Raw genomic sequence first — 26003 nt, 5'->3', positions numbered from 1 at the left:
CAGCAAATTTCTGACGTCCTTGATCTTTGTTTCATCCTGGGGGGTACTTCCTCTAACCTTATTATTTTACATTAAAATAATTTTAGTCTCGGGAAACAACGACATTCTTTAACTGTTTCCCTCGGGACCAGTAGTTAAGTATAAACTAGGGTATCTAAAAGATAGTAATGCTGCTACACATTCTGTTTATAGTGACATATTTTACGCAGTGATTTACCTGCTCTACCTGCGCGTTCCAAGACTTACATTACCCTTTATTTCTAAAAGTAGTGTGTGACTTAAAATCTGTCCTTGTATGGCATATGGCTTCAGGCATGATGACGCATCGATAGCGAGGTGTGACAGGGGATCGTGACAAGAAAAGCACATGATGATCTGAACTATGTTTAGACATAAAACGATCACATCAACCTCCCCTTTACCAGATCGCGAAAATGAAAAGATGTAGAAATTGTAGGAGCATAAATTTAACTTACAGATTCTGTACTAGTGCGCATTTAATGTGTCTAGAATGTTGACAGACTGTGTCGAGGACGCGTCCATCGCAACGTGTGAAAATGCTAAAGCTTTAGCTTAAATTCTTGTTTGGATGAAAAGGACTAGATCGTAGTATATATGAAATTAGTGAAATGTTTTACGGTTTTCGTTTGCTTAAATGACCAGTAATTAAGTATAAATTATAAATGCCGGATATCGAGAAAACGTTTGATATCAAACACGTGCTATTGATATGTTCTAGTGGCAAATTCAAAATACCCCGGTCATCGAGTGTAACAATATATTATAACTTACTAGTAACAAAAGACGGTGACAACTAAATGGTTACCGAATATCTAATGTTGCTTAGCAAATATTCACTTTCGAACGGTATTCCACGAGCGCTCATTGGATATGAGATGGTAGATGGTCCACAATAATTGTTTTAACAAAAACGCCCCCAGAATATCGAAGACTGAAATAATCTAAAAATAAAGACGCCCCCAAAAGTTACACGTACGCTTATCATATTTATAGAGCAAGGAATAATGGCTTTTAGTATCACCCAACTAGTGGACTAATGCAAATCCTGCATTTTGATTGGCTACGTTACTAGGGGACTATTAGTAATGGTCCTCGAGTAGCGAAATTGGCGCCATCGAGCGTGACGTTTTCTTTCGTTTTATTCCCAAATAAATATTTCTTCAACTCGCATTTGCTAACTTTATCATTACCTTTTCTGTCCGACTAGTTGGTTGATACTAAAACAATTAGACCCTTCGCCCTCAAGGGCCACGGGTCTAATTGTTAAATATACCATGTTGGCTTAGCGATTGAAATTTCTTGAATTACATTATCTAATGATCCAGTCAGTTTTAATAAATTACGCGTATTCGATATTACGGCACCAGTCTAATCTTTGTTTGCTACAACTGTCACGCAAACTTTCAAATTGGGAGAGAATAATTAGAGTCCATGCTTCTTGTAAAAATTCACTTACTATCGAATTTTTAAACTTAGATTTTTCCGGATTCGTAAATGTTTCCGGATCTACCAATTTTAGAGTATTTGGATTCGTTGGCGTTTACACTAACAGGGTATTTGGATCCTTAAGGGCTGGTTCACACTATTAAGCGACACAACGACATAACCGACAAAAGGACACAATGACATGACCACATAATCTCCGGCCCGGGTGTCGGGAATGTCAACATCGACATAAAGACATAAGGAAAAGATCAGTCTTTTTTCTTATGTCGTTATGTTCATGCTGTTATGTTGCTATTATGTCATTATGTAAAGATGCTCACTTTTCAAACATAACGATAGAAGTCCCTCTTATGTCGTTATGACGCTAGTTTGATCTAGGCCAAACCGTTTACACAGAACGATAACTCCGGGATCATTCATTATGAAATGCTTACCAAACTAAGCTGTTTGTTGCCTCGTTGGACAGTCCCTTACTTAACAAGGTGAAACGAAATGCCGCCAAGAAAGAAGGCTAGGGGTAGGGTGAGACGTTTTGAAATTTTCTTTCTTTCCGGCTTTCATGTTGTCTCACCCAAAACCGTCGAGGTCCTCAATGGTGCCATTGTCGAATACGATGAATTGTGGACGACTTTAACATTGTTTGCATCAATAATTTTTGTTTTCTCGGTAATATCAGTGGCATCACCCATTATAAAATTGGTTGCCTGCGGTACCTGTAACAGAATGAGGCAACGAGAGACCGCCATCAATGTAACTACTGGGTCCACCAGTTTTGCTTTACCGCAAACTCAAAAGATTGCAGGCGGAAAAATATCCAGATTCGAAAGAATTTAGGCGTTTACAGGACAAAATTCTCTGGATTTAAAGTTTCCATTTTAAATTCCGCCTTGAAAATCTCCGGAGACACGACCAAACCGGCGTTTTTATTTTGGATTCGTCCACTAGCCTGTGTGTAAACTGCAAAATTAATCCGGTACTGAAACCTTCCAGATTCGTCACAAATTCGTCTTAGTAATTCTTTCAACCTAGGCCAGGCCCGAATCGCCAAAAACTGTGAACATTACGCTCTCAGACAATCTCCAACGGTGAGATATTTCACACCGAACTTAGAGTCCTTTGATTAACCGACTGTCAAGCAACGCTGACTTCCAAAATAATATAATCCGTATTCCTTCTTTTTCCACTCCAAATGGCTACTAATAGGTTTACACTTTTATCAAAATGTTGACATGACTCCAGGGCTAGGAAAACTAATGTCCAGTTTTGGCCATGAGTTCTCGTCGATCCAAAATTTCCATGATAGATTTCAACAGAGAAAAACATAAACAATCATTCTTAAACGTAGCCAGTAAATCCGTTTTACCATTATAGAACTGGATGCCATGATGCCCTGAAACATACGACTCTAATTTTTGTTTCCAAGTGATCGTGGACATCCAGTAACTATTTTATTATGTTTTTATTATTTTAACAAGTGTGGCATAATCATTCAGAAACACTCCGGACTGCTTCTTGTTCAACACTTCTCTCTGGCGCAGGATTTGGTAAAAAAACCCAGAGTGAAATGAAGTTTAAAAGCGTTTCTTCACTTGCACTGGCCTTGGCCTCAGTTGCAATCGTTGGTACCATTCGTTATGCCAACGAAACCGTACAAGACATGATAAGATTTAGTGAGAGCACTAACTTTTATTCATCAACTCAGTTTTTCGCCTACAACTCGAGGCTTCACGATCATACAGCACAAAGAAGCACAACTCAAAAGCCATTCATTTACCTAACGGAAACAGAGCAGTGTCTCCCTGAAAACCTAGCTTCTTCTTCTGAGATTGGCGATCCCGAGACCTGTAACTGCGATGTGATTGTGCTAAGTTTCCTTGCCAAGTGCCAAGATAATCATCAATCACACATCACTTATTTGTTTGATCCGAACACCCTCTTTGCATCAGGACGAAATGTGCTCTTTTTTGCCGCATTGGACAGAAGACCAGGCTATCATTATTACATATTTTTGAACGACGACGCTATTCTCATGTACAACGAGTTTACACCCGCCAACATGAGTAAGATGTCGCCGTTCCGAGCTGTTGAAAAGTGGCTGCTAGATTACGAGCCAGCATTGGGTGTGTTGGATTATAAGCCCTATTTCGGGGCACGCAGTTTGATAAAGAAAAGGAGAGATTTATGTGGTATAAATGAATCATCTCTTGTTCTACCTACCGTGATGTTCGACGCCATCTTTAACGCTTTCCATCATAAAGCTGTTGAACATGTCCTTCCCTATCCAACGCAATACGAACGTGGCTGTATGTTTGCTATTAATAGAAACACCATGATAGCTGTCGAGGTCAAATTTGGTGGCCAAGTACTTCTGTTTTCTCCTGTCACAGCTGGCAATCCCAAACATCGAGAGTATGATAGGTCTACAAATCACTTCTGGGCAATAGTACGTAAATTTATAGCGAGGATTAAGCAAGATGCGCCACCAAGGCGTTATCTCGACAGTGAGTCGCGCTCGTTTTGTGCGAATGTAACTCGGCATCAGCCTATTTTTCCATACAGGCACTTGCTGAATGATGTTTGATCCTTTGTATTTTAGAGGTGAAACATTTCATTTATACCGATACTGAAATATTTAGAGGTTTAATAGTTCTAAAATTGAATACAGAAGTCACAGTATCATTCATACTTGTTTAATGGCTTAACGTGCGCAAAATAGAATCATTCTATGATAGGAAAATCATGGGTGGCTTTTGTCTCTAACACAGGTTTTTAATATTCGGTAAGTTATTCCAGAGTTAAGATTGGTAAATGCGAAAAGAAGAGTTTCTTGAATGATGTATTTTAATCAGAAATGAAAGATAAACTATCGCGACACTTTCTTCTCGCCACCTTAATCGTCGCGTTTGTGTCAGGGGATCTGGAGATGGGTGAAATAAGGTAAAATTAGCCAAAGAAGGTAAATAGTTCTTTTTGTTATTAATTTTGAGCTCACTCGGAGTGATCCTATCAGTAACATTTTATCATCTCACTCGGTAATACATTTTATAGAAGGAAACGTTTCCGTCATATTTTCATGTTGAATTGTCGAAGTCGTGTATTTTGGATCGAATATATAAGCACTTGGTAAGGTTTGACCGCAGAATTATGATCGTTTCAGTTTCGTTACCATAACACTATTGGTTTGCGTGTCGGTCACTGTTTGTACTGCTAATAATTTCAGTAGTTTCAGTAGAATAAACGTGCACAGGTCTCCGGATCCAGTGCTCTGGGTTCGAACCCTGAACGGGTTCATTGTGTTGGGTTCTTGGGCAAGACACTTTACTCTCACAGTGCCTCTCTCCTCCCGGGTGTACATATGGGTGGCAACGAATTTAGTTCAGCGGTAAACAGTGGGGGTGGGGAGGGGAGGCGTAATACTGCGATGGACTAGCATCTGATCTTGGAGAGAGAGAATTCTCCTGGTAGATTGATGCAACAGAAACCACGAAAAAGCTCCGTTGGTATGGAAAACTCGTCCCAACCCAAATTTTCAAATTGGGCGGTCAAAACGTTCTTTCATTAGTTGTGCTCCACAGCTCTAACTATCTTTAAATATATAAAAAAAATGATACAAAATTCCTTTCTAATTAGTACTCTCAAAATGTACTACAAGCGCATAGCTTTTGAAGTAGACAATCATTGTTTACTATTGATTGTGGAACATGTGAATTTGGAACATTGAAGAGCTTTCTCATCAAGTTCCGAATTGTGCTTGGTGTTGACAATACAAAAAGAAAAAAGACCTCCGAGAAAGACGTTCACCTGCTGGAACTATGGAGCCAGACATGTCTTAAGGTGGTGTCCTGCATATGGCAAAACATGTAACTAATGTCAGAGACCAAATCATTTCCAGAGTGTGGGCAGATTACGGAAAAAAGTCCGTGGACTGGGCGTAAAACAACAACAAGAAGAACATGATCTTGACTCAACCCTATTTGTAGGAGCTGTCACCACAGAAGTTCAGATCCAGAATGAGGAATGCTATGTGACAATGCCAGTGAAAGGGCAGTTGTCACAAAACTCAAGATAGACACTGGCTCTCAAGTGTACATCATGCCATTAAATCAAAGAACTAAAAAAGACAGTTGGAAGCAACCCACAGATAAATGCCTCCATCCATAAGCTAGTCAGTTACTCCAAAGACAAGCTAACAGTACTTAGCACTGCTAAACCGCCAATGAAATACAAGACAGATGTAGAACATGAGGTGACATTCCACGTAGTGGAACCAAATCAACCAGAATTATTGGGACTCACATCATCTCAAGATCTGAGTCTAATCAAAGTAGTTGTAATGGCTCAGACAGAAGAAAAGCAAACCGACCCAGACCAAGGTGAGGAACCTACAAAGTTGTGTGAAGAACAGAAATAGGAAATACCTCAAAAATATGCACAGGTATTCTATGGGTTGGGAAGTTTGGAGAAACCAGGGGAGAAACCACATTGAAGTAGACCCTACTGTAACACCTGTCACAAACCCACTCAGAACTATCCCAGCAGCTCCTCGAGACAGAGTGAATGCAGAATTAGATGACATGGTGTGAGTGAGTGAGTGAGTGAGTGAGTGAGTGGGAACTTTATTAAAGTGTCAAAAAACCTTATAGCCTGGAAATAATACACCATACTAATTAGGGGACACTGCTAAAAAACTATACTAATACTAATATTAATACAAAAAAAAAAAAAATTACTTGAAGGGCATTATGTGCAGCATAGGATGCAGCCCTTACAGCCGGTGTCCATTAAGCGAGTTATATCCCTTTTGCGAATATAGAAAATATGGAAAAGCGAGGAGTTGTTTGCAAGGTAGACGAACCCACAGATTGGGTAAACTCTATGGGCATTGTTGAAAGCCTAATAGTAGTCTGCGGATCTGTTTGGATCTAAGGCACTTCAACAAAGCAATAAAGCGGGAGCATTTTCAGCTGCCCACCATTAAAGACATCACTACACGGATGGAAAATTCAAAATGGTTCACCAAGCTAGATGCAAAGCGAGGATACTGGCAGATACCAGGGGCGTAGCGTGACATTTTGAAGGAGTACACACAAGAAGAAAATTTCGAGCGCCGGAGGCGCTCCAAGCTAAGGGGGTCAGGGGGCATGTTTCCCTAGAAAATGTTGAAATCTGGGGTCTTGGAAATGCCATTTCCTGCAATTGTAGTGAAACTAAATTAAAAAGAAACAACATAACATTTATCTTATGGACTGAAAATGATGAAGGACTAACTTCCCTTCAGCATCCGTACTATGTTTAGACGTCTTGTTGATCACGTCAAAGTTTTTTCTTTTATTTTCACTACACTATTACGGCAAGGCAATGCAAGGAAAGGCGAGGCGAGGCGAGGCGGGCGGGGGGGGGGGGGGGCGCAGAACAGGCAGAGCAGGGCAGAGCAGGGCAGAGCAAGGCAGGGTAGGGCAGGGCACTGCAAGGCAACGCAGGGCAGAGCAGGGCAGGGTAAGGCAAGGCAAGGCAAGGCAAAGCAAGAGAAGAGAAGAGAAGAGAAGAGAAGAGAAGAGAAGAGAAGAGAAGAGAAGAGAGGACAAGGGAAGAGCAGAGAAGAGAAGAGAAGAGAAGAGAAGGGTAGGGAAGAGAAGAGAAGAGAAGAGAAGAGAAGAGAAAATAACGCCTTTATTTATCGAGGGTTAACACATAATATAATAGTACACATTCACTAACAAACTGATGAGAAAGGAGTAGAAAGACTCCTTGCAACAGTCAATTATCTGGTCAAACTCATTTCAAATTTGGCAACCGTCACTGAACCTATCTGCGGTCTATTACCAAAGGACATTAAGTTTCGATGGTCACATGAGCACGATAAAGCACTTAAATCATTTTTAAATCTTAAGGCATTTGGAGGGGATAAAGACGGACTACCGAATATATTACGTTGGTAGCCAGTCTTGCTAATCTAAGGACTCTAAAGTTTGGGTTGAAATATCTCACAGCAGGTAATCGTCTGAAAGAGGAATTCTGCTGGTGTTTTTGGCAATGTGGGCCTGTCTTAGGTTGGAATAATTAAATTTGCTGTTAAGTAATTTTGCACAAGAAGTATGGACACTTACAATTCCCTTTCAATTTGAAAGGTTTTCTGACAGTTCTAGCAAACAAAGATTAAACTCATGTCGTGATATGAAATAAGCGTAACGTATCAAAAGCCCAATACCTGCTAAGCAACATTAAAGCATGTAGTGTGTAAATTATTGCTATACTCGCTGTGGAGTATTTTGCATTTGCCACAAAAAATATCAAAGTCTTTATGGGGTTCAGCTGTTTATTTTTTATATCTTTATTCACGAGTAGTAGGCTACCACAGTAACGATACAGCCTGTTAAAAACACCCTTAATTTTAAAGCACTAACTTCACCAGGACTCGAGCCAGGACTCGAGCAAGGACCCGAGCCAGAACTCAAGCTTGGATTGAAGCCAGGACACGAGCTAGGACTCGAGCTTGGACTCGAGCCAGGACTTGAGCCAAGTAAGATTCTAGCCAGGACTTGAACTTCGACTCAAGCCAGGCTCGGGGACTTGAGCTTAGACTCGAGCCAGGACTTGAGCCAAGAATCAGGCGTGGACGTGGGCTTGGACTCGGGAAAACCTTACATAACAAGGGCCGGACCCAGATTAGACATTTCAAGAAATTTATGTAAAAGTAACAATGGCCGAGACCAGGTTAGCTCAATATGTACGGTTAAAACGTGTTCCGGTTTGCTTGCGGTTCAATAGCACCACTCAGCTTTGCTATCGGTTAGTTTCACCCCGGTTTGCTTGCGGTTTATTCCACTCGGGTTTGCTCGTGGTTAGCTTCAGTTTCGCGGATTGCACAACACGTAGTAAAAATCAAAATAGTAAAACTTGAAGAACACCCAGTTCGAGAACCAGCTCGAGTACCGGCTCGAGTGCTAGTTTGAGTCCTAGCTCAAATCCCAGCTTGATCGGGTCCCGGCTCTTGTCCTCGCTCGTGTTCTCGATCAAGTCCTGGCCAGCTTAAAGGATCAGCTCAGTCACGGTTTGCGCATATTGAAAAGTTTAGCCTCAATTTTTAATATTCGTCGTCGTCGTGTGCTCAAAAGTAACTAAAAATACCGTGACTAAGCCCCTATAAGTCCAAGCAAGAATCCAGGGTCAAGTCCTCACTCGGCGAAATCCTAGCTCGAGGCCTTTCTCAAGTCCATACCAACTTTAGTCTACTCTTTACTCTTTACTCTTTACTCTTTACTCTTTACTCTTTACTCTTTACTCTTTACTCTTTACTCTTTACTCTTTACTCTTTACTCTTTACTCTTTACTCTTTACTCTTTACTCTTTACTCTTTACTCTTTACTCTTTACTCTTTACTCTTTACTCTTTACTCTTTACTCTTTACTCTTTACTCTTTACTCTTTACTCTTTACTCTTTACTCTTTACTCTTTACTCTTTACTCTTTACTCTTTACTCTTTACTCTTTACTCTTTACTCTTTACTCTTTACTCTTTACTCTTTACTCTTTACTCTTTACTCTTTACTCTTTACTCTTTACTCTTTACTCTTTACTCTTTACTCTTTACTCTTTACTCTTTACTCTTTACTCTTTACTCTTTACTCTTTACTCTTTACTCTTTACTCTTTACTCTTTACTCTTTACTCTTTACTCTTTACTCTTTACTCTTTACTCTTTACTCTTTACTCTTTACTCTTTACTCTTTACTCTTTACTCTTTACTCTTTACTCTTTACTCTTTACTCTTTACTCTTTACTCTTTACTCTTTACTCTTTACTCTTTACTCTTTACTCTTTACTCTTTACTCTTTACTCTTTACTCTTTACTCTTTACTCTTTACTCTTTACTCTTTACTCTTTACTCTTTACTCTTTACTCTTTACTCTTTACTCTTTACTCTTTACTCTTTACTCTTTACTCTTTCATTTCGTGACCGTGGCATTTCGTGACCGGATTTCTGAGGAATAGTAGCATGTGAGCACAAAATATTTTGCCTGAATATTACTTTTTAAAATAAAAGCAACAGTTTCAAACAAATATGAAGTTAAACGTGTAAACTCGGCATGTTATAGCACGAAAGTCTCCCGTAGCAAAGGGAAGCGTTTTTCCTGTAGTTTAAAAGATATAAATTTATTACTGTAACGTTGATTTATTCATGTTTTTTTTCGTAGTGTTGATCAATGTTAAGGTTGCTGTTTGTGTAGATAACGACTGAATTTGGCAAGAGTTTGGCAGATCATGCCTGAGTGTATTGGCGATACCTCGCAGAAGGTCCAGCATTACAGGCTTTTTCACACTGAGGGAAATACACTGAAAACAACACTAAGACAGAGGAATAAAAGAGGTTGAGACTGCGATTTATTTTCATAGTTGGTTAAAGTAAAAAAGACTACGATTTTGAATAGAAAGTTAAGTCAAATTTTGACAGGTGCAAATCTGCAACATCTTTCCGGGAAACAGAAGTTTCTAGCCTCCCGTATATTCCGCAGTCCATAATCTTATTGCAAGGCGACGGCAACGTTACCCACTCAAGAAAGCGATAAGGAAGGCACAAAAGGCGAGATTTACATTGCTCCAGCGGCGTCGACAAAACCAGGATCGGACCGGACCGGACCGGACCGGACCGGATCACGGATCGGATCACGGACCGGATCACGGATCGGATCACGGATCGGATCACGGATCGGATCGCGGATCGGATCACGGATCGGATCACAGAAAAAAAAAAAAACGTTTTAAAGAAAAAAAAAATCGAATCGTTTATAAGATAATAATAAATAAAAAATAAAAGTGGAAAACTAAAATATTTTGAATAAAAATAAGAATCCCGAATTTGACGCAATGACATGTTAATTAAAGAGAATGACAAGAGGTCATTTAAAAAGCCACATAAGCGCCTGATTTACGACGAATTTAAATTGTAATGAACAGGCAGATGTAGTGATATTTGATCGTTAGCTGGCTTGAAACTTACGTGAACCTCCCATTCTCGTTTTTGAAATTGTTGTTAGTATCAGTAGCTAATTCTCGGCTACTTTTTCGTGTCAAATGTGAACGTTACAGTTAGCGTTACAGTTAATGAGAAAGCTTACGTACGAAAGCTTAAGGACATGACTTGCTTTAAAGGAGCTACGTCACGATTTGCGCATCTTGAAAAAACTAGCCTAGTTTTTCAAGTTCGTCATTTGTAGTCCTCGTTAATCTTTGCCATCCTTAACGATCCTCATTCCGTTTTGATTTGTTCTTGCCTCTTAAGTGCTTTCTATCCTAGAACACGATCATTTTAAGGTTTTATTCCATATAAAGGCAACTCTTTACGACCCTAAAAATGACTTCAAAAATCGTGACGTAACTCCTAAAATGTTGTCTATTCTCGGGTTGCGTTATCGTTCACACTATCGATGTTATTCCTATATTTTTTTGTAAAACAGCTATATTTCCTTGAAATACAAATGGTCTGTTTCCTTTTATTCCAGTACGAAATATCGTATTCCAAACTCACATCTTGTAAAAGTATAGACTTGTCTCAGAAACGGAAATTGTTTGAAATCATCAGGTGTTTAATATTATTAGTGTTTTTAGTTTTTGTGTTTCGATTCATACGTTCGTCCTATTATTACCATGCTGACGCGTTTTATGACAGTTTACCTTTGATGCAAGCGAATATACGAAATATCATTTATCTGAACTGCGGAGAAAGATATGAAGACATGATTGATCATCGCAATCAAAACCCAACAGCCTGAAAAAAATTCATCTGTGACCAGCTCCCAGTTGGCTTGATATTATAAAAGAATAAAGGAATATCACACCTGAATTAAATAAAACGTTCTGCTCACAGTAGTCACTCTAGTGTAATTTGCTCAACAAACTTTTGAATTTTGAATCTTGAATTTTGAGTTTTTTTTTCCTTGATCCGATCCGTGATCCGATCCGTGATCCGGTCCGATCCGATCCAGGTTTTGTCGACGCGCTCCAGAATAAATATTTTCGTTAATATGAGTTAGTTTCGTTTCTCTCCTTCTGTGACACAAAAGCACTTGGTTTATTATTCAGGTAGAGCCTTTACTTGTTTGAATTAATACTGTTTAGGTAAACAGTTAATGGCCTCCAAATCACAATTGTGAAGTTTTAGAGTTGGTGGAGTTTTATGAGCAAACTCATTACGACTGTTATTTTGGTTGATTTGAAAGTTATCGGTGGTTTTAAGCTGTTTGTTTACTTTTCCTTTCTTTCTTTTAAGACCAAGTTATACTTTGCATAATTATGCCACTACTTTGTCAAGGTGCATTGTTGCAAATCATTTTATACGGTATATGTGCTATGCCGTAATTATGTTGATTGTATTCGAGGTGTAATAACGTGACAATGTGATAACGAACTCAGTTGAACTGGATTCGTTATTAAAAAGTTTGGAATTTTGCGGTCGTCCCGCCTGCTAGCGGAAAGCGGCGTTATTTTTTACGGCATTTTAACTATTTCAGTTCTACTGATAAGAAAACGCAGTCGTTTCGAATTATTTCTCGATCTTTCTGTAAATAAAGCATTAACAATAAGACCATGCAAACCAATCACTAAGTTTCCGAGCCAAGTGCCAAGAAAACAATCAATTACACATCACTTATTTGTTTGATCCGAACACCCTCTTTGCATCAGGACGAAATGTTCTATTTTTTGCCGCAGTGGATAGAAAACCAGGATATCATTATTATATGTTCATAAACGATGACACTATTCTCGAGTACAACGAGTTCACACCAACCAACATGATTACGATCTAAGATGTCGCCGTTCCGAACTGTGGAAAAGTAGCTGCTAGATTACGAGCCAGCAGTGGGTGTGTTGGATTACAAGGCCTATTTCGGGGCAAGCAGTTTGATAAAGAAAAGGAGAGATTTATGTGGTATAAATGAATCATCTCTTGTCCTTCCTACTGTGATGTTCGACGGCCTCTTTTACGCTTTCCACCGTAAAGCTGTTGAACATGTCCTTCCGTATCCAACGCAATACGAACGCGGGTGCATGTCTTCCTGTAACAGAAACACTATGATAGCTGTCGATGTCAAATTTGGCGGTCAAGCACTTCTGTTTTCTTCTGTCACAGCTGGCAATCCCAAACATCGAGAGTATGATAGGTCTACAAATAATTTCAAGACAACATTGCGTGAAATTTGTAGCCTTCGTTTTGTGTGAATATAACTCGGCACCAGCCTATAATTCCACACAGGCACTTGCTGAATGATGTTTGGTCCTGTTTGTTCTAGATCTCAAGTTGAAACTACCGAAACTGAAATATTCCTATCATTTTTAACAGATCTGAGATTGAATTCTGAAGTCACAGTTACAGCCATTCCGGCGGGCGGCACACTTGTTTAATGGCTTTAAGTGCGTAAAATAAAATAGAGGAAAGTCTTGGACGGCTTTTGTCTGTGGAAAAAGTTGAATGAGGTTTAACTGGAGTGTCCGCAGGCAAAAGTTCTCTATTTTACTATACGCACGTAAAACCATTAAAATTCACGTTTGTTGACGCGTCTAAAAAAACGCGACAGTGGAAATAGCTAAAAGGGAAATTGACTTGACGGTATTTTAGGACAAGGTTTCCTGAAAAATAAGAGCTCCCTTTCAAACATTTATTTTAGCTCAATGAAAACTTCGCTTCTCAAAATAACAATAAAGTCGTTATTCCACCGGTCAGTTAAGTAATGAATTCATTCATTAACGAGCACGACACACTACTCGCAAAATGATTTCAGTCGATCTTGTTCGTCTAATGCCGGCTGGTAAACAAATCAAACGTCTGGAAATATATTATATAGTACTCCAGTTTTTAATATTATTATTATTACTATTTTAATATTATCAAGTGTGAAATTAGGAGTTCGCTGAATTATGTATTTTAATCAGAAAGGGATCATAAAATTTTGCGACAGCCAATTCTTGCGTCGATCGCCAGTATTAATCGTCGCGTTTGTAGATAAGCGAGAATAAGATAAAATTAGCCGAAGAAGGTAAAGGGTAAAGAGAAAATATTAAATATTAAAGGACGACACTCAACCGCTCAATCAATATTCAATATTATCATTATTCAATCACTCAATATTAAAGGCTAAGAATTAGCCGAAGAAGGTAAAGAATAAAGAGTAAAGGTAAGGAGTCTTTTTGTTATTAATTTTGAGTAGAAAGGAAACGTTTTAGTCAGATTCTCATGTTGAATTGTCGAAGTCGCGTATTTTGGTTCGTATATTTGTGCACTTGGCAAGGTTTGACCGCGGAATTACAATCGTTTCAGTTTCGTTACCATAACACTATTGGTTTGCGTGTCGGTCAGTGTTTGTACGACTAATAATTTCATTAGAATAAACGCGCGCAGGTCTTCGGATCCAGGGCTCTGTGTTTGAGCCACAGCCGGGTACATTGTTTTGTGTCGCACAGTGCCTCTCTCCCCCCCGGATGTATAAATGGGTGCTGGCGAATATAATTCAGCGGTAAACGGCTACTAGCGACGTACGACGACTAGCATGTGATCTTGGACAAGAGATAATCAAGATAAGAGAGTGAATCCCCCATATAGGTCTTGTACATAAGGTCGCGCGATGCGTGGACAACCCAAGCGATTTTCTCGAAACTACCAGAGACGAAATGGCGGGAAATGCAAACAATAATTTTATAAGTTTTGATTTTCAAAAGACGTTTCATAGCACAGATGTTTCTGCACCCTCAGCCGTCTTTACGTTCGGCTGGGCTTTCGTTTGCTTTGTCAGTGCTCGTTTGGCTGTTCATTGTTTTGTCGTTCAGTCAGTTTTAGGAAGTTTAACAAGCAAACCAAAACGGCAACAAGCCTGGCCCTCTCTTGAATCAGATTTTGTCAGAATTTAGTTATTCTTCAGGCCTGGTTTCCTTTGTGACGCAAATCCTTGGAAGAATTCATGACCAACTAATAATTTTGCAGTTCTCTAAAACTCTTAAATAGCAAACAAGGCAAAAGTAGCTTAAAAATTTTATTATAAATTTAAAAGGTTATAGCTACATAAAAGTGAATCAATACAATAAATTAAAGTACAAATGAAGTATGAGTTTAACGCTTGCTGTAATATTCGCTTTCTGTAACACAACTACATCTTCTTTAACTCTATGATGTCTGACAACTTAACTTCAAGTGAACCAAATAAAGGTTACTAAGTTATTCAATCCTTTTTTAGTTTCAATACATCTTAATACAATTTAACTATCATGGTAATTGTTGCTTCTAAATCTTGTTTCAATAAAGAATCAGTAAGAAGTACTGTTTTACAAACAGTAAAAGGCATAATAATTTACGTTCGTAAATACGAGAAATGAGTTTGTCGACGTTGTTCTTTCGTACTCGAAAATAAATGCTTACACGTTGAAATTCTTAGTTTCTTAGTCAATTAAAAATCCCGAATTGGTAATAATTTCTATTTAAATTGTATAAACATTTCCTTCTACTGTTTGTTGCTAACTCGCCTAATATGCTTTGTTTTAATCCTTCTCTTAAACTGAAGCGTTATAAAATATCTACAATATTAATGTGAACCTTATATGAACTTTACAAGTCGAAACGCCCGTGCGTTTTACTTTCTGCCATCTTGGTTTTCGTAAATCATCCGGGACACCTGGCTTCTGTTCTCAGCAAAACTTGTGGCAGATCATTTCCCCGCCAAGACAGAAACAGAAATAGCAGCGGTCGGAGTAACTATCCAAAGGCTGTTGGGGAAAGAGAAAAGACTGTTTTGTCAGTGTGAATTGAATTGGACTAAAATAGCGAGTAAAACAAACTGCAACGCTTTGAAAAGAAGTGCGATGACTTTCTTGATGTCGTTCTTTATCTCCGCAGTACCACAATCAAGGGATTTATTGATTTCATAAGCCACCCTCTCGGATAAATTACCGTAAACTTCCGAAAGTAATGGCCCTAATTACTGTTGGAATTAGCAGCATTTGGCGCTCGTTACTTTCGTGGGGTCTGGAGTTTCTTATTTTGGGCAGAAAAAAAGCATGACATTACGTTGATACAACTGAGCTGGTTCCTTTTAGGAAATACAAGATAAATTCGTAAAAACAGTTCTTGAAACATGAAATACAGTTCTTCATTCCAGATTAAATCTATGTTGCTACCACATGGGCGGGTTCTTCATGACTAGACCGTGTTCTCAGTGGTCAGCACGAAAGCTAGTAAGATACCGTAAACTGTTTCTACTTCATGACGCACTGCTATGTTAGTCTGAAAGGGATGGAGGTTCGCTACTTTCGGGTGGTGGTGGGGGGAGGGGGGGAGGGGGGGGTCAGTACTTTCGAAAGTTTAAGATAATCGCCTTGATACTTGCATCTTTTCAGCATGATAAACATGCATTTTTCTAGTTTTCTTCTTCAGTCAAGACATGCGGGCTTTCGAAGAACTTTCACCTGATCATATTTTCCCAAGGGCTAGTTTTACGCTAGTCTCCTCCTCAGCCGTTTTCTGAGATGTCACGCAACGCTTCTACCCATTTGGGGGAGCGTTGCGTTGCGTGACAGTCCCAAATAACGGCTGCGGATGAGAATACATGTAGTTTTATTCCAGTAGAATGAACCTGCCTACCTTGTATTCCTTTCCTTTGTAAAAACAGGTGCACCTAGCAGAGTCGATACATTTTCCGTTCTTATCCAACACTTGTCCTTTCGGGCAGAAACAGCCTTCGGTGCACGATTGACACTTGAATCCTTGTCTGGAACAAGTCGAGTCGCAACTACAACTTTTGTAAACCTTTCCTGTCCCGTCACATTGGTCCTCTGGTGGCACAATGGCACGAAAAATGTACAATCAGTTTAATAAAAAACGATGTGACGTAACAGAGTTCCTCTCCCATATATACGCTTCATTCCCAAGGTAATACTTCTCAAGTTATTTTTAGACATGGTACACAGTTCTCGCGCGGTAATGTTAAAAAGCAAGTTGCGAAGATGTTTTCGTGGAGCTTGAAAATGCGTGGAAAGCCGCTCGAGATGTTCATGTGGGAAAGAGAATTTGATTTCTCTAGACCGTCCTTTCGAAACAGAGAGTGATCTAAAACTAACGTGAGAGGGATTACCTTGGAAATATGACCTGTATGGGTGATTAACTCGATACCCCTTTGTAAACTGGGAAAGCGAAGTAGTCACTTTTAGAATTTGTCCAACAAATTATTATTTTTTACTCTACCACGCAGACTAAAGTTCGAAATCAATGTTATGGTGAAATTTACAGGGGCGGATCCAGGATTTTTCTCAGGAGGGGTGCATCACTAAGAATGGCGTAACTGGCTGGTGAGGTAAACAAATTTTAAAAGCAAATACGGATAGGAAGGCTTCATCTCAGGGGTGGGAGGGGGGTGGGGGAGAGGGCTGCTCTGGGCTTAAGGCCCATTTCTCGTTGTCTAAATCTGGCCTATATCATATCCATCTGTTTTTGGCTACCTTTGCCTGCCTTGCACTTTCGTTAGATTTGAAGGCAACTGTGCGCATCGCAAAAGACAGACAGCATTACGATAACGTTGCATTTATACTCAGTTTAAAAGAGTTCAACACGCAAAGCCGCAATCAGTAATTAAATTCTTCTAACTTGTCCCCATAAAGCTGTTTGGGGGAATCAGTTACAATATCAAGACAACTACATTAGGTGTGATGAGTTCGTTAACGAACTGGTTGTAAACGAACAGTTTTCAGAAACGATGACGGCGCTAGGAGGAAAATGACCACACACAAGGAAGAAAGTAGGGAGTTCAAGCCCCCGTCCCCAAGTATCCGAGTATTTTTGAATCCGCAACTTTTCTTTCCAGATACGGCTTCCGTCCTCACGCATCCGGCGAATTCGGCAGCGAATCCGGATATTTTTGCTACGTGTGGACAGGCAAATTCGATTTGAATACGTTACGTGTGGACAGGGAAATTTTTGAATACGGAAAGAAAAAGTCGCGGATTCAAAAATATCCGGATTCGTGTGGACGGGGCCTAAGAAGGCTACGTACGACGGCAACGGCACCGTTGCTAAACAAAAGGTTTTATGTACGGAAAAATGACTGTGTACGTGCGTTTTAAATCATTGTACATTTCTTTGCCTTCCTCTGCAAAACAACAACGTGAAATGACCAAATTCTGCGTAGCTCTCATGCGTTGCGGCAGGAGCAAAGTCGATGAGCAAAGAACGTGAACCACGACGGCTAATTTTCTTAGTTTTTACGTGAAATTTATCGCTGTGTCCCAGATTCAGTTTTGTGATAGTTTTGACAGTGATAAACAAAGTAAATGACTTCAGAGCATCGCGAGATTCGTAGACAAAATATCAAATCATTTTTTAATCGACGCTGTCCTTGGCGTCGCCGTCGTCGTTATTTAAGCTCCCTGGTAAGTTAAGCCAAAAAATTAAAACAAAAGCATGATAGCTAACAAAGAAAGGCCAGTATTCAATGAAACTTTTACCTTTGCAAATCGGGCAGCACTGTCCTTTAAGAGTAATCACATCCCCTGACTTCCCTTTACAATCAGGTTTTGGACAGGAGGGTGGTGAGCAGGTAATGTTACCCTCCTAAAACAAGCAAAGATAGACATACCCGGTAAGTACTCGAGCCAATGTGAAGCTAAAGAGCTTTAGTCTGTTAACAGGCCCCTTTGGGCGACAAATAATCGGCGACCGGAACGAGTTGAGTGCGGTCTTGGACGGAAGATCTCGCTACGAGCTCTTCCTGTCCAGACTGCGTTTGACTTCATATTCAGCCAATAGTCTGCCAGGGTAATGTTGATAATGCTGCACAAGTTTTCCTTTTCAACGCAAATGTGCAACCATTCAAATGAATGCTAATGAACAGTACTGTTACGCAAAGCTATTTATTATACTATACAAGGTGATTTTAATTTTCACGTCGGTGGGTGAAAGCCTACTTTGTGACCAATCAGTACTAATGCGCAGTAATTTTACTCGGTTCTATCCGAACATTTAAGTTTCAACCTCATAAAATCCATGCCTAGCGTTTATCTATTCTGATATTGAGCAGAATTCTGATACCGTGTGCACCGTTTCTTTTTCAATTATTTTACAAAATGAAATTTGACTTGATTTCAATTTTAAACTTGGGCGTCCTTATAAGTGAAAATGAAACCTACCGAACACTTGCAGGTCTGGCAGCTATCGTTTCCTGATTTCCATGTTTCGCCGTGCAGATAGCTTCGACCGTTGTCTTTGCAAACTTGACAGATGTGAGTGCAAATCACTTGTCCCCACTGTCAACAAGAAAACAAAGTGAGAACGGATTTAAACTAGCAAAATAATGCTCATTTTAATACACTCCTGAGCGAAGAAATTAAAGCGTCTTGCCAAAGAACAAACACAATTATCCCGACCAAAACTGTATCGTTTATGGGTGTCAATCTAAAACGCATTCATTATAAATGATAGTAGAAAAACGAGACAGAGTCGGCACATTCAAGGGTATACTTATATTTATAACCCACCCATTAATCTTGGTGCGATTTTATTGGTTACTTTACGTCACGTGGTGAAAACTCACGGGACAGTTATCACGCAATAACCCCCTCCTGCGTCGATATTTGTCCTCCGATTGCTTCCGTCGAAAAGAAACACAGTCAGCACAAGAGTTTCAAATATTCCTTTCTCTTATTTTACATGGAAGGAAACTAAACTCGTTTAGTTGAGTCTAGCGATAGTGATATTAAATAGCTGGTCGCAAATGCTGTTCCGGAAAGTACATCAAGTTTTTGAGTTTTTGATCTAAGGGGCATTACGAGAGTTAATTTCTCATGACAGCTGGTCAAGTTTTGGTCCAATCACAGTGGAAATAAAGTTAGTTAAACCAACCAAATGTACTTGCTTGCTTACGTCAATCACGCGCATTCGCCATCAGATCACCACTGGCTTTTTACCATGTTTACGAGCGGTTTAATTGTGATATGAAAGTTAATGGGAGGGTTATAAAATAAATAAACCCCTTTCTGGCTCGATGGTATCTCGGTTGATAATGTCCTTGGCTGAGAGATTGTCCTCAAAATTTCACATTTGCTCTCGAAGCTTCGCTTCTCGGCCAAATATTCTATTTTCGGACAATCTCTCAGCCACGGACATTATCAGCCGACATACCAGCCGCCTGAAGAGGTTTATTGACTAAATGCTGCCCTCCTCCAGTGATCCGGCAAATTTTCAGCGAGTTTGTAACACATGAAATTGTTATACACGTAATTGTTTTCTTTGGGAGAAACTTTAAGACAAACCATCTGTTAAAAAGCCAGAGGAAGAAAGGTTATTGTTTACAGCCGATATAAATTAACCGAAGGCTACGCTTTGTCCACAATTAATTGAGCCTTGCTCTTGGAGGTAGTTGAGGAAGTTTGTTTATAAATTTTGACCTTCCGACTTGTCCTTAGCCAATGCGAAATCACTCATTCTTTGCAAGTATAGGAAAAGTTCTCACTGCTTGTTCCGGCTTTGATTGACCAACAAGTGTCGTTGGAATCCGCTCGTAAACAACAGCCAAAACAAACCGCAAAGTGGTATTGTGCTCAATTCACAGCTTTAGCTACATTACTTTAGCTTTGTTAATTGCGCCATCCTGTACACTTAATGCGCGTGCTCACCTTACACTGACACAAGGTACACTTGTCCTTTGTCCAGCGGTTTCCGTCTTCGTACCTGAACCCGTCCATGACGCAATCCTTTGTCCCCACGACATCTGAACATTCACACTACAGTGGAAGGGACAATTCAAGTTCACTGATCAGAACATTTACCAGGTAAATCAAGAACTCAACAATTAAAGAACTGTTCACGTCCTCTAGTAAGTAAGCAAAACCTTTTTTTAAACACGATAAAGATTTCAGCTTTGCAGCTCATGGGGTTGTGTAAAAATAGATAAGTGAAAAAAATGGATGAGGCGAAAGCATGAGACACAGCGAAAACTGATAAAGGACAGGTGCTTTAATTTCTACGTTGGCGTTTTATAATAGCTTTTGTCGCAGTCATCAGCGGTTTGACATACAAACGAGGCGAGAGGCAGGGTCACTTTTCTGCTTTGTATTGTCCTTTCGCCTCTTTCGCATGTCTTTTCCAACTAAACAGTATTTGACCGCAGGCGCACCTTCAATAACAGCTGTTTTCCTTCGAGGTCTCAGTGGCGATAAACATTGAATTCAGTTCTAACAAGAGAAGATCAAGGCAATTCACCTTGATCTTCTCTTGGTTTAAAATTAAGAATCATTGTTTTCTCAAAAGAAAACAGGTGCTGAGATTGTTAAAATCAGGAAAAGAACACATCGGCATGGCAGGTTGAGGATATAGCTAGTATGAAGGAGTGTATCGGTTAGTAAGCTGTGTTTTTCATTCACCATTGCCTCACCTTTGCTGTTGTTGGACAATCGCGTAAAGTATTTCCCAAAATAAACTTAACGTCTTGAAGATCCCCCTACAAACAGTTGTAAAGAGCTGTCATTGTTCACAATCCAAAGATAGCAACAAACCCATTTCGTTAAATTTCAGACCCACTGAACCCAAAAGAAGAAGAAATAAAGAGGTTGACGTCACTGAAACGTTGCCATTGGTTAGTTGTTCCGACAGACATTAACACTTAGTTGGGTTTATAACCATTCCCCTTTATTAACCATACTCAGGAGAAAGTAAATTTAAAGAATTAATGAGAAAAGTTAGACAAATAAGGTCTAAACTTATTTGCATAAGTAATTTTCATGAATGCACAGTATCTTTATGAATGCACAATATCTTTTGGTTATTTCTGAATAAATAACGATTAAAATATTGATACGAATTAACAGATCACTCATATATTTTACGGGCGAGAAAATAACGTAACTGTACGCATTAGGCTTAAATTAATGACAAATTTACCTGTTCTTAGCTAATCACAATGAAATAATTTTCTCAGTCATATAATAAATGGGACAAACATCCTGCAAACATTAACTTCTTTTGGGGGTGAATAAACTTGAAAAAAAGAGTAAATGAAGAAAGCTCCTTCGAACTTTTCTTGGGTCCCGTTCAAACTACGCCGGAGGAACTTGAAAACGCAGCTTCATTTCTACCGTTACAGGTAGGACGTACCGTCCACACTAATCCGTCACAAAAACGAAGCTTTTCGAAAACGCTCTTCAAACTGGAGGAATTTGTAAACGCCGGCTTTGCGTTTTACTGTGGACGGAAAACATTTCGAAAACGAAGCTTTTCGTTTACGTCGACAATATGATAATTATGATAATTATGCACGTGTTTTACTCAAACACAAATGCAAAATGACCGGTGATTGTCGCGTTTTTAAATTCCTCCGGCGTAGTGTGGACGGAAAACAGTTGATGCGTTTTCAGAGTGAAACCTCCGTTTTCAAATTTCTCCAGCGTAGTGTGGACGGGATGTTACTCACCTTACTCGTTATTTATGTAAAAACGTTAGTCTTCTGTATACTAGCTTACCTTAAACCTACTGGTGATAACACCAGTATTTTCCAAATACACTTCGAAGATCTGAGCAAGTCGAAGCTGGGCGTTTTGAGGATAGGCAACAATCTGCTGCTTGAATGGATGCACGCTGACCATTTCGTCATCTACGAATATCCTCAGCATCGACTGACTGTCCTGTACTCGGACCGCTACCTTGTGCCATTTTGTGAGGTCCAAAGATGTTTTACTGGTACCTTTGAATGGCGCTAACCGCCCGCCTGGGACTTGAAGTGAGACAGTGATATCAAGACCTTTTCCTCCATTCTTGCCACTGAAATACCAAAAATGAAAAAAAGTTTTAGATTAGAAATAACGACTTCCTTATTAATTTGGATTCTCTACATTTTCATCACCTCTCTATGTGACAATGTATTGGTTATGTAAAGAGAAAACATATGTTTATCACTCAAAAGAAACTGATATAATTTCTTTCTGTCTTGTGGGAAAATTTTCTGTCGAATTTGTATTAAAAATCTAAAAATTATTTTAAAAAGAAAACATGGCCAAGCAAGGAAAGAAAAAGGGTAGAAAAAAATCCATTATAAAAAGTTAAAAAGAGGGTGAAAATAGTCTTGCATGTGATAGCCTACCAAAACACGAAAGCCCTCTCCACTCGCCTCGCTTGTCTCGCGTGTCTCTCTCGCGGCTTCGTCGCTCGCGTCGCCGGCCAAAACACGAGAACCTGCTCGCAGGCTATGCATATGCGTGAGGAAATGACAGATTTTTCCGTCTTATACCAAATGAGCTTAGAATGTATCGAACGGAAATACTAATCTATCTTGAGGTTGAAATTACACAAACGTCACAAATTTTAAAGTTAACACAAAACTCACGAGACGACAAACTTGAAATACAGATCATGTCCGCCTTGTGAAGAAATAGAAACAATAGGGTTGTCGTATCTTCTGAGAAGATCGAGCTTGACGTAGGCCGAGACGATGAAATCATGGCTGTTGTGGATCATTTTATCTGCCTGTTCAAACGCCTGCTGACTTGCTATGAGATCAGTCGTAGACGTGGTAAATTGATATGCGGCACTTTGGTCGTTTTGTCCTGTGGTTTTTGTGACCCCGGCGAATGCTTTGTCACCAAGCCCAACTGCTTTGAAAAGATCGACTTCTTTTGCCAGATCTGAAAAGAATTAAATAACACGTTTGAAAGCACGCAAACAGACAAAAAGAAGTGGAAAGTATCAATAAAAATAGGTGCGACATTCTAGAAAGCTTTCAAGAATGACCCAGTATCAGCGGCTAGCGCTGTCGATGTTTCAGTCCGTTTCAACGTTGAATCGAAACGTAAGTTGAAAGAAGAGTCACAAACGTTTTTATGCATGTGCCTTTCAACTTGTCCTCTAAACAATTACTAGGTAGACACGACCACTAAAACTCAATGATTTTTATCTGAAGTATAAATAGCTGTCGTTTAATTTATTTAGTTTGAACTAACATCTTTCAAATAAACAATGAAAGCATATCCATGGAAGTAAACAGCTTAAGCAAAGCAACGATGCTAAAGATACGATTCAAATCGAAGCTGAATTTTGCTAAAAAATATTAGGAGGATGTACCATTGGCCGACATAACTATCAGCAACGGACCAAGATATGATATGACCATACAGAATTATTGACCTCTCGCAACTGATTCAAATACTGTAATTTATAAACCTTCTCTCGATTGTTGCCTCGCCAAAACGTGCTAACAGGCTCCTAAAACGGTTTTCTTTACATTATTCCAAGGGTAAGTAGGGCTGAAACAGTTGTCCTAGAATACTACAGGATTGCTGAAAGTTGGGTTAACTTCGCATAGCCTGTAGCATAGCTTTTCTATCAAATATTTGAAGGCATTCCACACTTTTTGTCCCGTGTCATAATAACACAGTGTTACGAGAAAGATATTCAATCATGTACTATTAAATAATATTGTGCTTAGCTTGGAACTAAGAAATCCAGTGAAGACTTAATTTTGGGGCTGGGAAAAACGAATGTATAGACCATCTTCGTTACCTCCAAATCATCCGACCCGCTAATATTACGCCTCTAAGTCTTGTAAAGATGACTACACAAACAAGCAGTCAATGACTAGCTTTACCTTCATTTGATGAGGTTCCCTTCGTAAGGAAAAACACTAGAATAACTGCAAAAATCCAGTCACAGATTCGACCCATCGCTGCGTCTACGTCTAATATTGAACAATGGTGTCCTCGAGAAATTATCTGATATGCGTTTGGTGACCTCTCGTGTCTGTCTGATGAGTCAATAAGCTGGCTGTATTTATTTAATAAGCAACTTGAGAAACAATATTGGGGAGGGGCAAGGATGACGCAAGTCCGTGAAACAATACATGTCGCCGAAGTCAGGAAACATGGAGACGACGTAATCACCAGTTTTCGGAAAGATTTGGACACGTGTACAACAAAAGGAACAACCACAAATCAGCAGAGCTAGCAAACGTGCTTTAAATGAAAACAGAAGACTTCATCATGGAAGAACGTGTGAAAATGACATTTCTTGAAGCTTTCATCACAGGAAATAGCAAACGTTCTAGAACAACCTAGTCTTTACAAATTCCCAAGAGAGGTTTAATAACATTTTCTGAGTTTTACACTTACCCACGTCACAAGCTTACCCGCTGGGGTATCTGTGATGATATAATTGTGCAATAAATAAAACGTCATTGGACCTGCTAAATCCTCTACAGTAGCCGCTCCCAAATACTTTTTTCCCACTTTCGTGACGAGATTATTTCCCAACCGGAAGTGAGAGGTACGAATCAATTCGATGTCATTTGTTTTGCTAGGGAGTGGCGCAAAATCAATATAATGATGTGGGGTTGCTGAAACTATGTGCCGGAAACAGAATCCCATGTTTTTGAGCAAAAACCAAGAAAAGCCCGCGAAGAAAATGTTCGCGCGGAAACCGTCGTGAAGCACTTCTTAGTTGATTCATTTACAGAAAAGATGCCTGTTTCTTCTTTTTATGCACCGAGGTGTCGGCCATCACGGTCAGGCCCGCCGGTGCCGGTTTATTCGTAATAATGCTCAAATGCAACTTGAAAATTTAACGCTCTGGACTGTAGGAAGGTCCCGAATGTGTCAGGGCATTCTGGGCGATGACTAATAGATGTTTAGATAAAAACCGTAGTACCTAGCTTAGCCTGCGTAGCTAGCAGGCATTAAACAGGGGAGGGGGTGGCAAAGCGTGATGGAGGGAGGGGGACTGTGACTAACACTTTTTGTCATAGTGTGTCTCGAAATAGCGCCTATCGCGCTACAAGTAGATGTATTTGATACACAAATAAAGTCAAATAGAGTTTGTTACTTGCCTGCTTGCTTGCTTCCTTCGGCCTCATCAACTATCTCTTCATAGAAATCTCGAGCTCGTAATCTAATTGTTAAATAGAAACACGAATGGAAGTTTGGGAGAACGAGAAATGCTCAGTGGCAACACGAGCCGTCAGGCGAATGTTTCTACAGTCTTTTCGAGTTCTCCCAAACTTCCACGAGTGTTTGTAATTACCAAATTGACGTCAGTTTTTTACGCGTCTGTCCTAGCTGCTATTGATCATGAATTTCTTCATAGTAGTCTGCGGATCCACAGCAACTTTGACAATTTTATGACGAAATTCATTGTCAATCACACAGGACAGACGCATGAAAACCTGACGTCAATTTGTTTTTTACAATAAATTATTACATAAAACCTAAAATAATGTGTCTGTCCGCTTATTGACAATGAAAATTAACCAATGAGCGAGCGAGAATTTCTGCAGTTATTGTAAAAAAACTCAATGGAAACACGGAGAACATGTTGTTTTTTTAGAAAATTCCGCTACGAAAACAAAGAAAACAACCCGTTTACTCAAAATGTGAAATGTCTTTGCTCGCTCAATCATCACGCCAACAACTTGTGATAGCTCTGTGTTTCTATCGCGTTTTAGTATAAATCTACCAGGATTCTATCACGAAAGCCGTTCTCTGATTGGCTACGCTACTCTCTATCTATTCTGTTGTAGATCAGTAGTGA

At 39.6% G+C, this 26003-nt stretch overlaps 2 protein-coding genes and 1 pseudogene across 2 annotated transcripts; 2 read left to right on the top strand and 1 right to left on the bottom strand.

Annotated features, from left to right (window-relative positions):
• The first annotated feature begins 766 nt into the window (after positions 1 to 766).
• Positions 767 to 6107, top strand: LOC149104052 (uncharacterized). Its single transcript, XM_089273753.1, has one exon. It carries the CDS (start codon positions 3032 to 3034, stop codon positions 4046 to 4048), a length of 1017 nt encoding a protein of 338 aa, XP_089129879.1. The 5' UTR covers positions 767 to 3031; the 3' UTR covers positions 4049 to 6107.
• LOC149104051 (uncharacterized) lies at positions 5684 to 13642 on the top strand (annotated as a pseudogene).
• An 832-nt stretch (positions 13643 to 14474) lies between these two features.
• On the bottom strand, positions 14475 to 24238 carry LOC110043478 (protein kinase C-binding protein NELL2-like). The gene is made up of 9 exons (XM_020748927.2): positions 24070 to 24238; positions 22813 to 23110; positions 21953 to 22250; positions 20869 to 20934; positions 20111 to 20218; positions 18626 to 18742; positions 17945 to 18050; positions 16089 to 16279; positions 14475 to 15214 (listed from the first exon to the last, which is right to left on the bottom strand). The coding sequence occupies exons 1-9, from the start codon at positions 24143 to 24145 to the stop codon at positions 15137 to 15139; spliced, it is 1338 nt and encodes a 445-aa protein (XP_020604586.2). The 5' UTR covers positions 24146 to 24238; the 3' UTR covers positions 14475 to 15136.
• Between the last annotated feature and the right edge of the window lie 1765 nt (positions 24239 to 26003).

The sequence above is a fragment of the Orbicella faveolata genome, unplaced genomic scaffold (assembly GCF_042242905.1).
Source record: "Orbicella faveolata isolate gen_17 unplaced genomic scaffold, um_ofav_v1 contig_35, whole genome shotgun sequence".
NCBI lineage: Eukaryota > Metazoa > Cnidaria > Anthozoa > Scleractinia > Merulinidae > Orbicella > Orbicella faveolata.
Note: the sequence above shows the minus strand (reverse complement) of the source record. Positions and strands in the feature narration are given on the sequence as shown.

Bases quoted from the DNA above. Each gene is read 5' to 3' on its own strand.
- LOC149104052 (XM_089273753.1), top strand. From the start codon at position 3,032: ATGAAGTTTAAAAGCGTTTCTTCACTTGCACTGGCCTTGGCCTCAGTT.
- LOC110043478 (XM_020748927.2), bottom strand. From the start codon at position 24,145: ATGGGTCGAATCTGTGACTGGATTTTTGCAGTTATTCTAGTGTTTTTC. The intron at 22,251-22,812 runs GTGAGTTTTGTG...TTGGTATTTCAG, and splicing joins TATTTCAAGTTTGTCGTCTC to TGGCAAGAATGGAGGAAAAG. The intron at 20,219-20,868 runs GTGAGGCAATGG...CTTCCACTGTAG, and splicing joins ATTGTCCAACAACAGCAAAG to TGTGAATGTTCAGATGTCGT.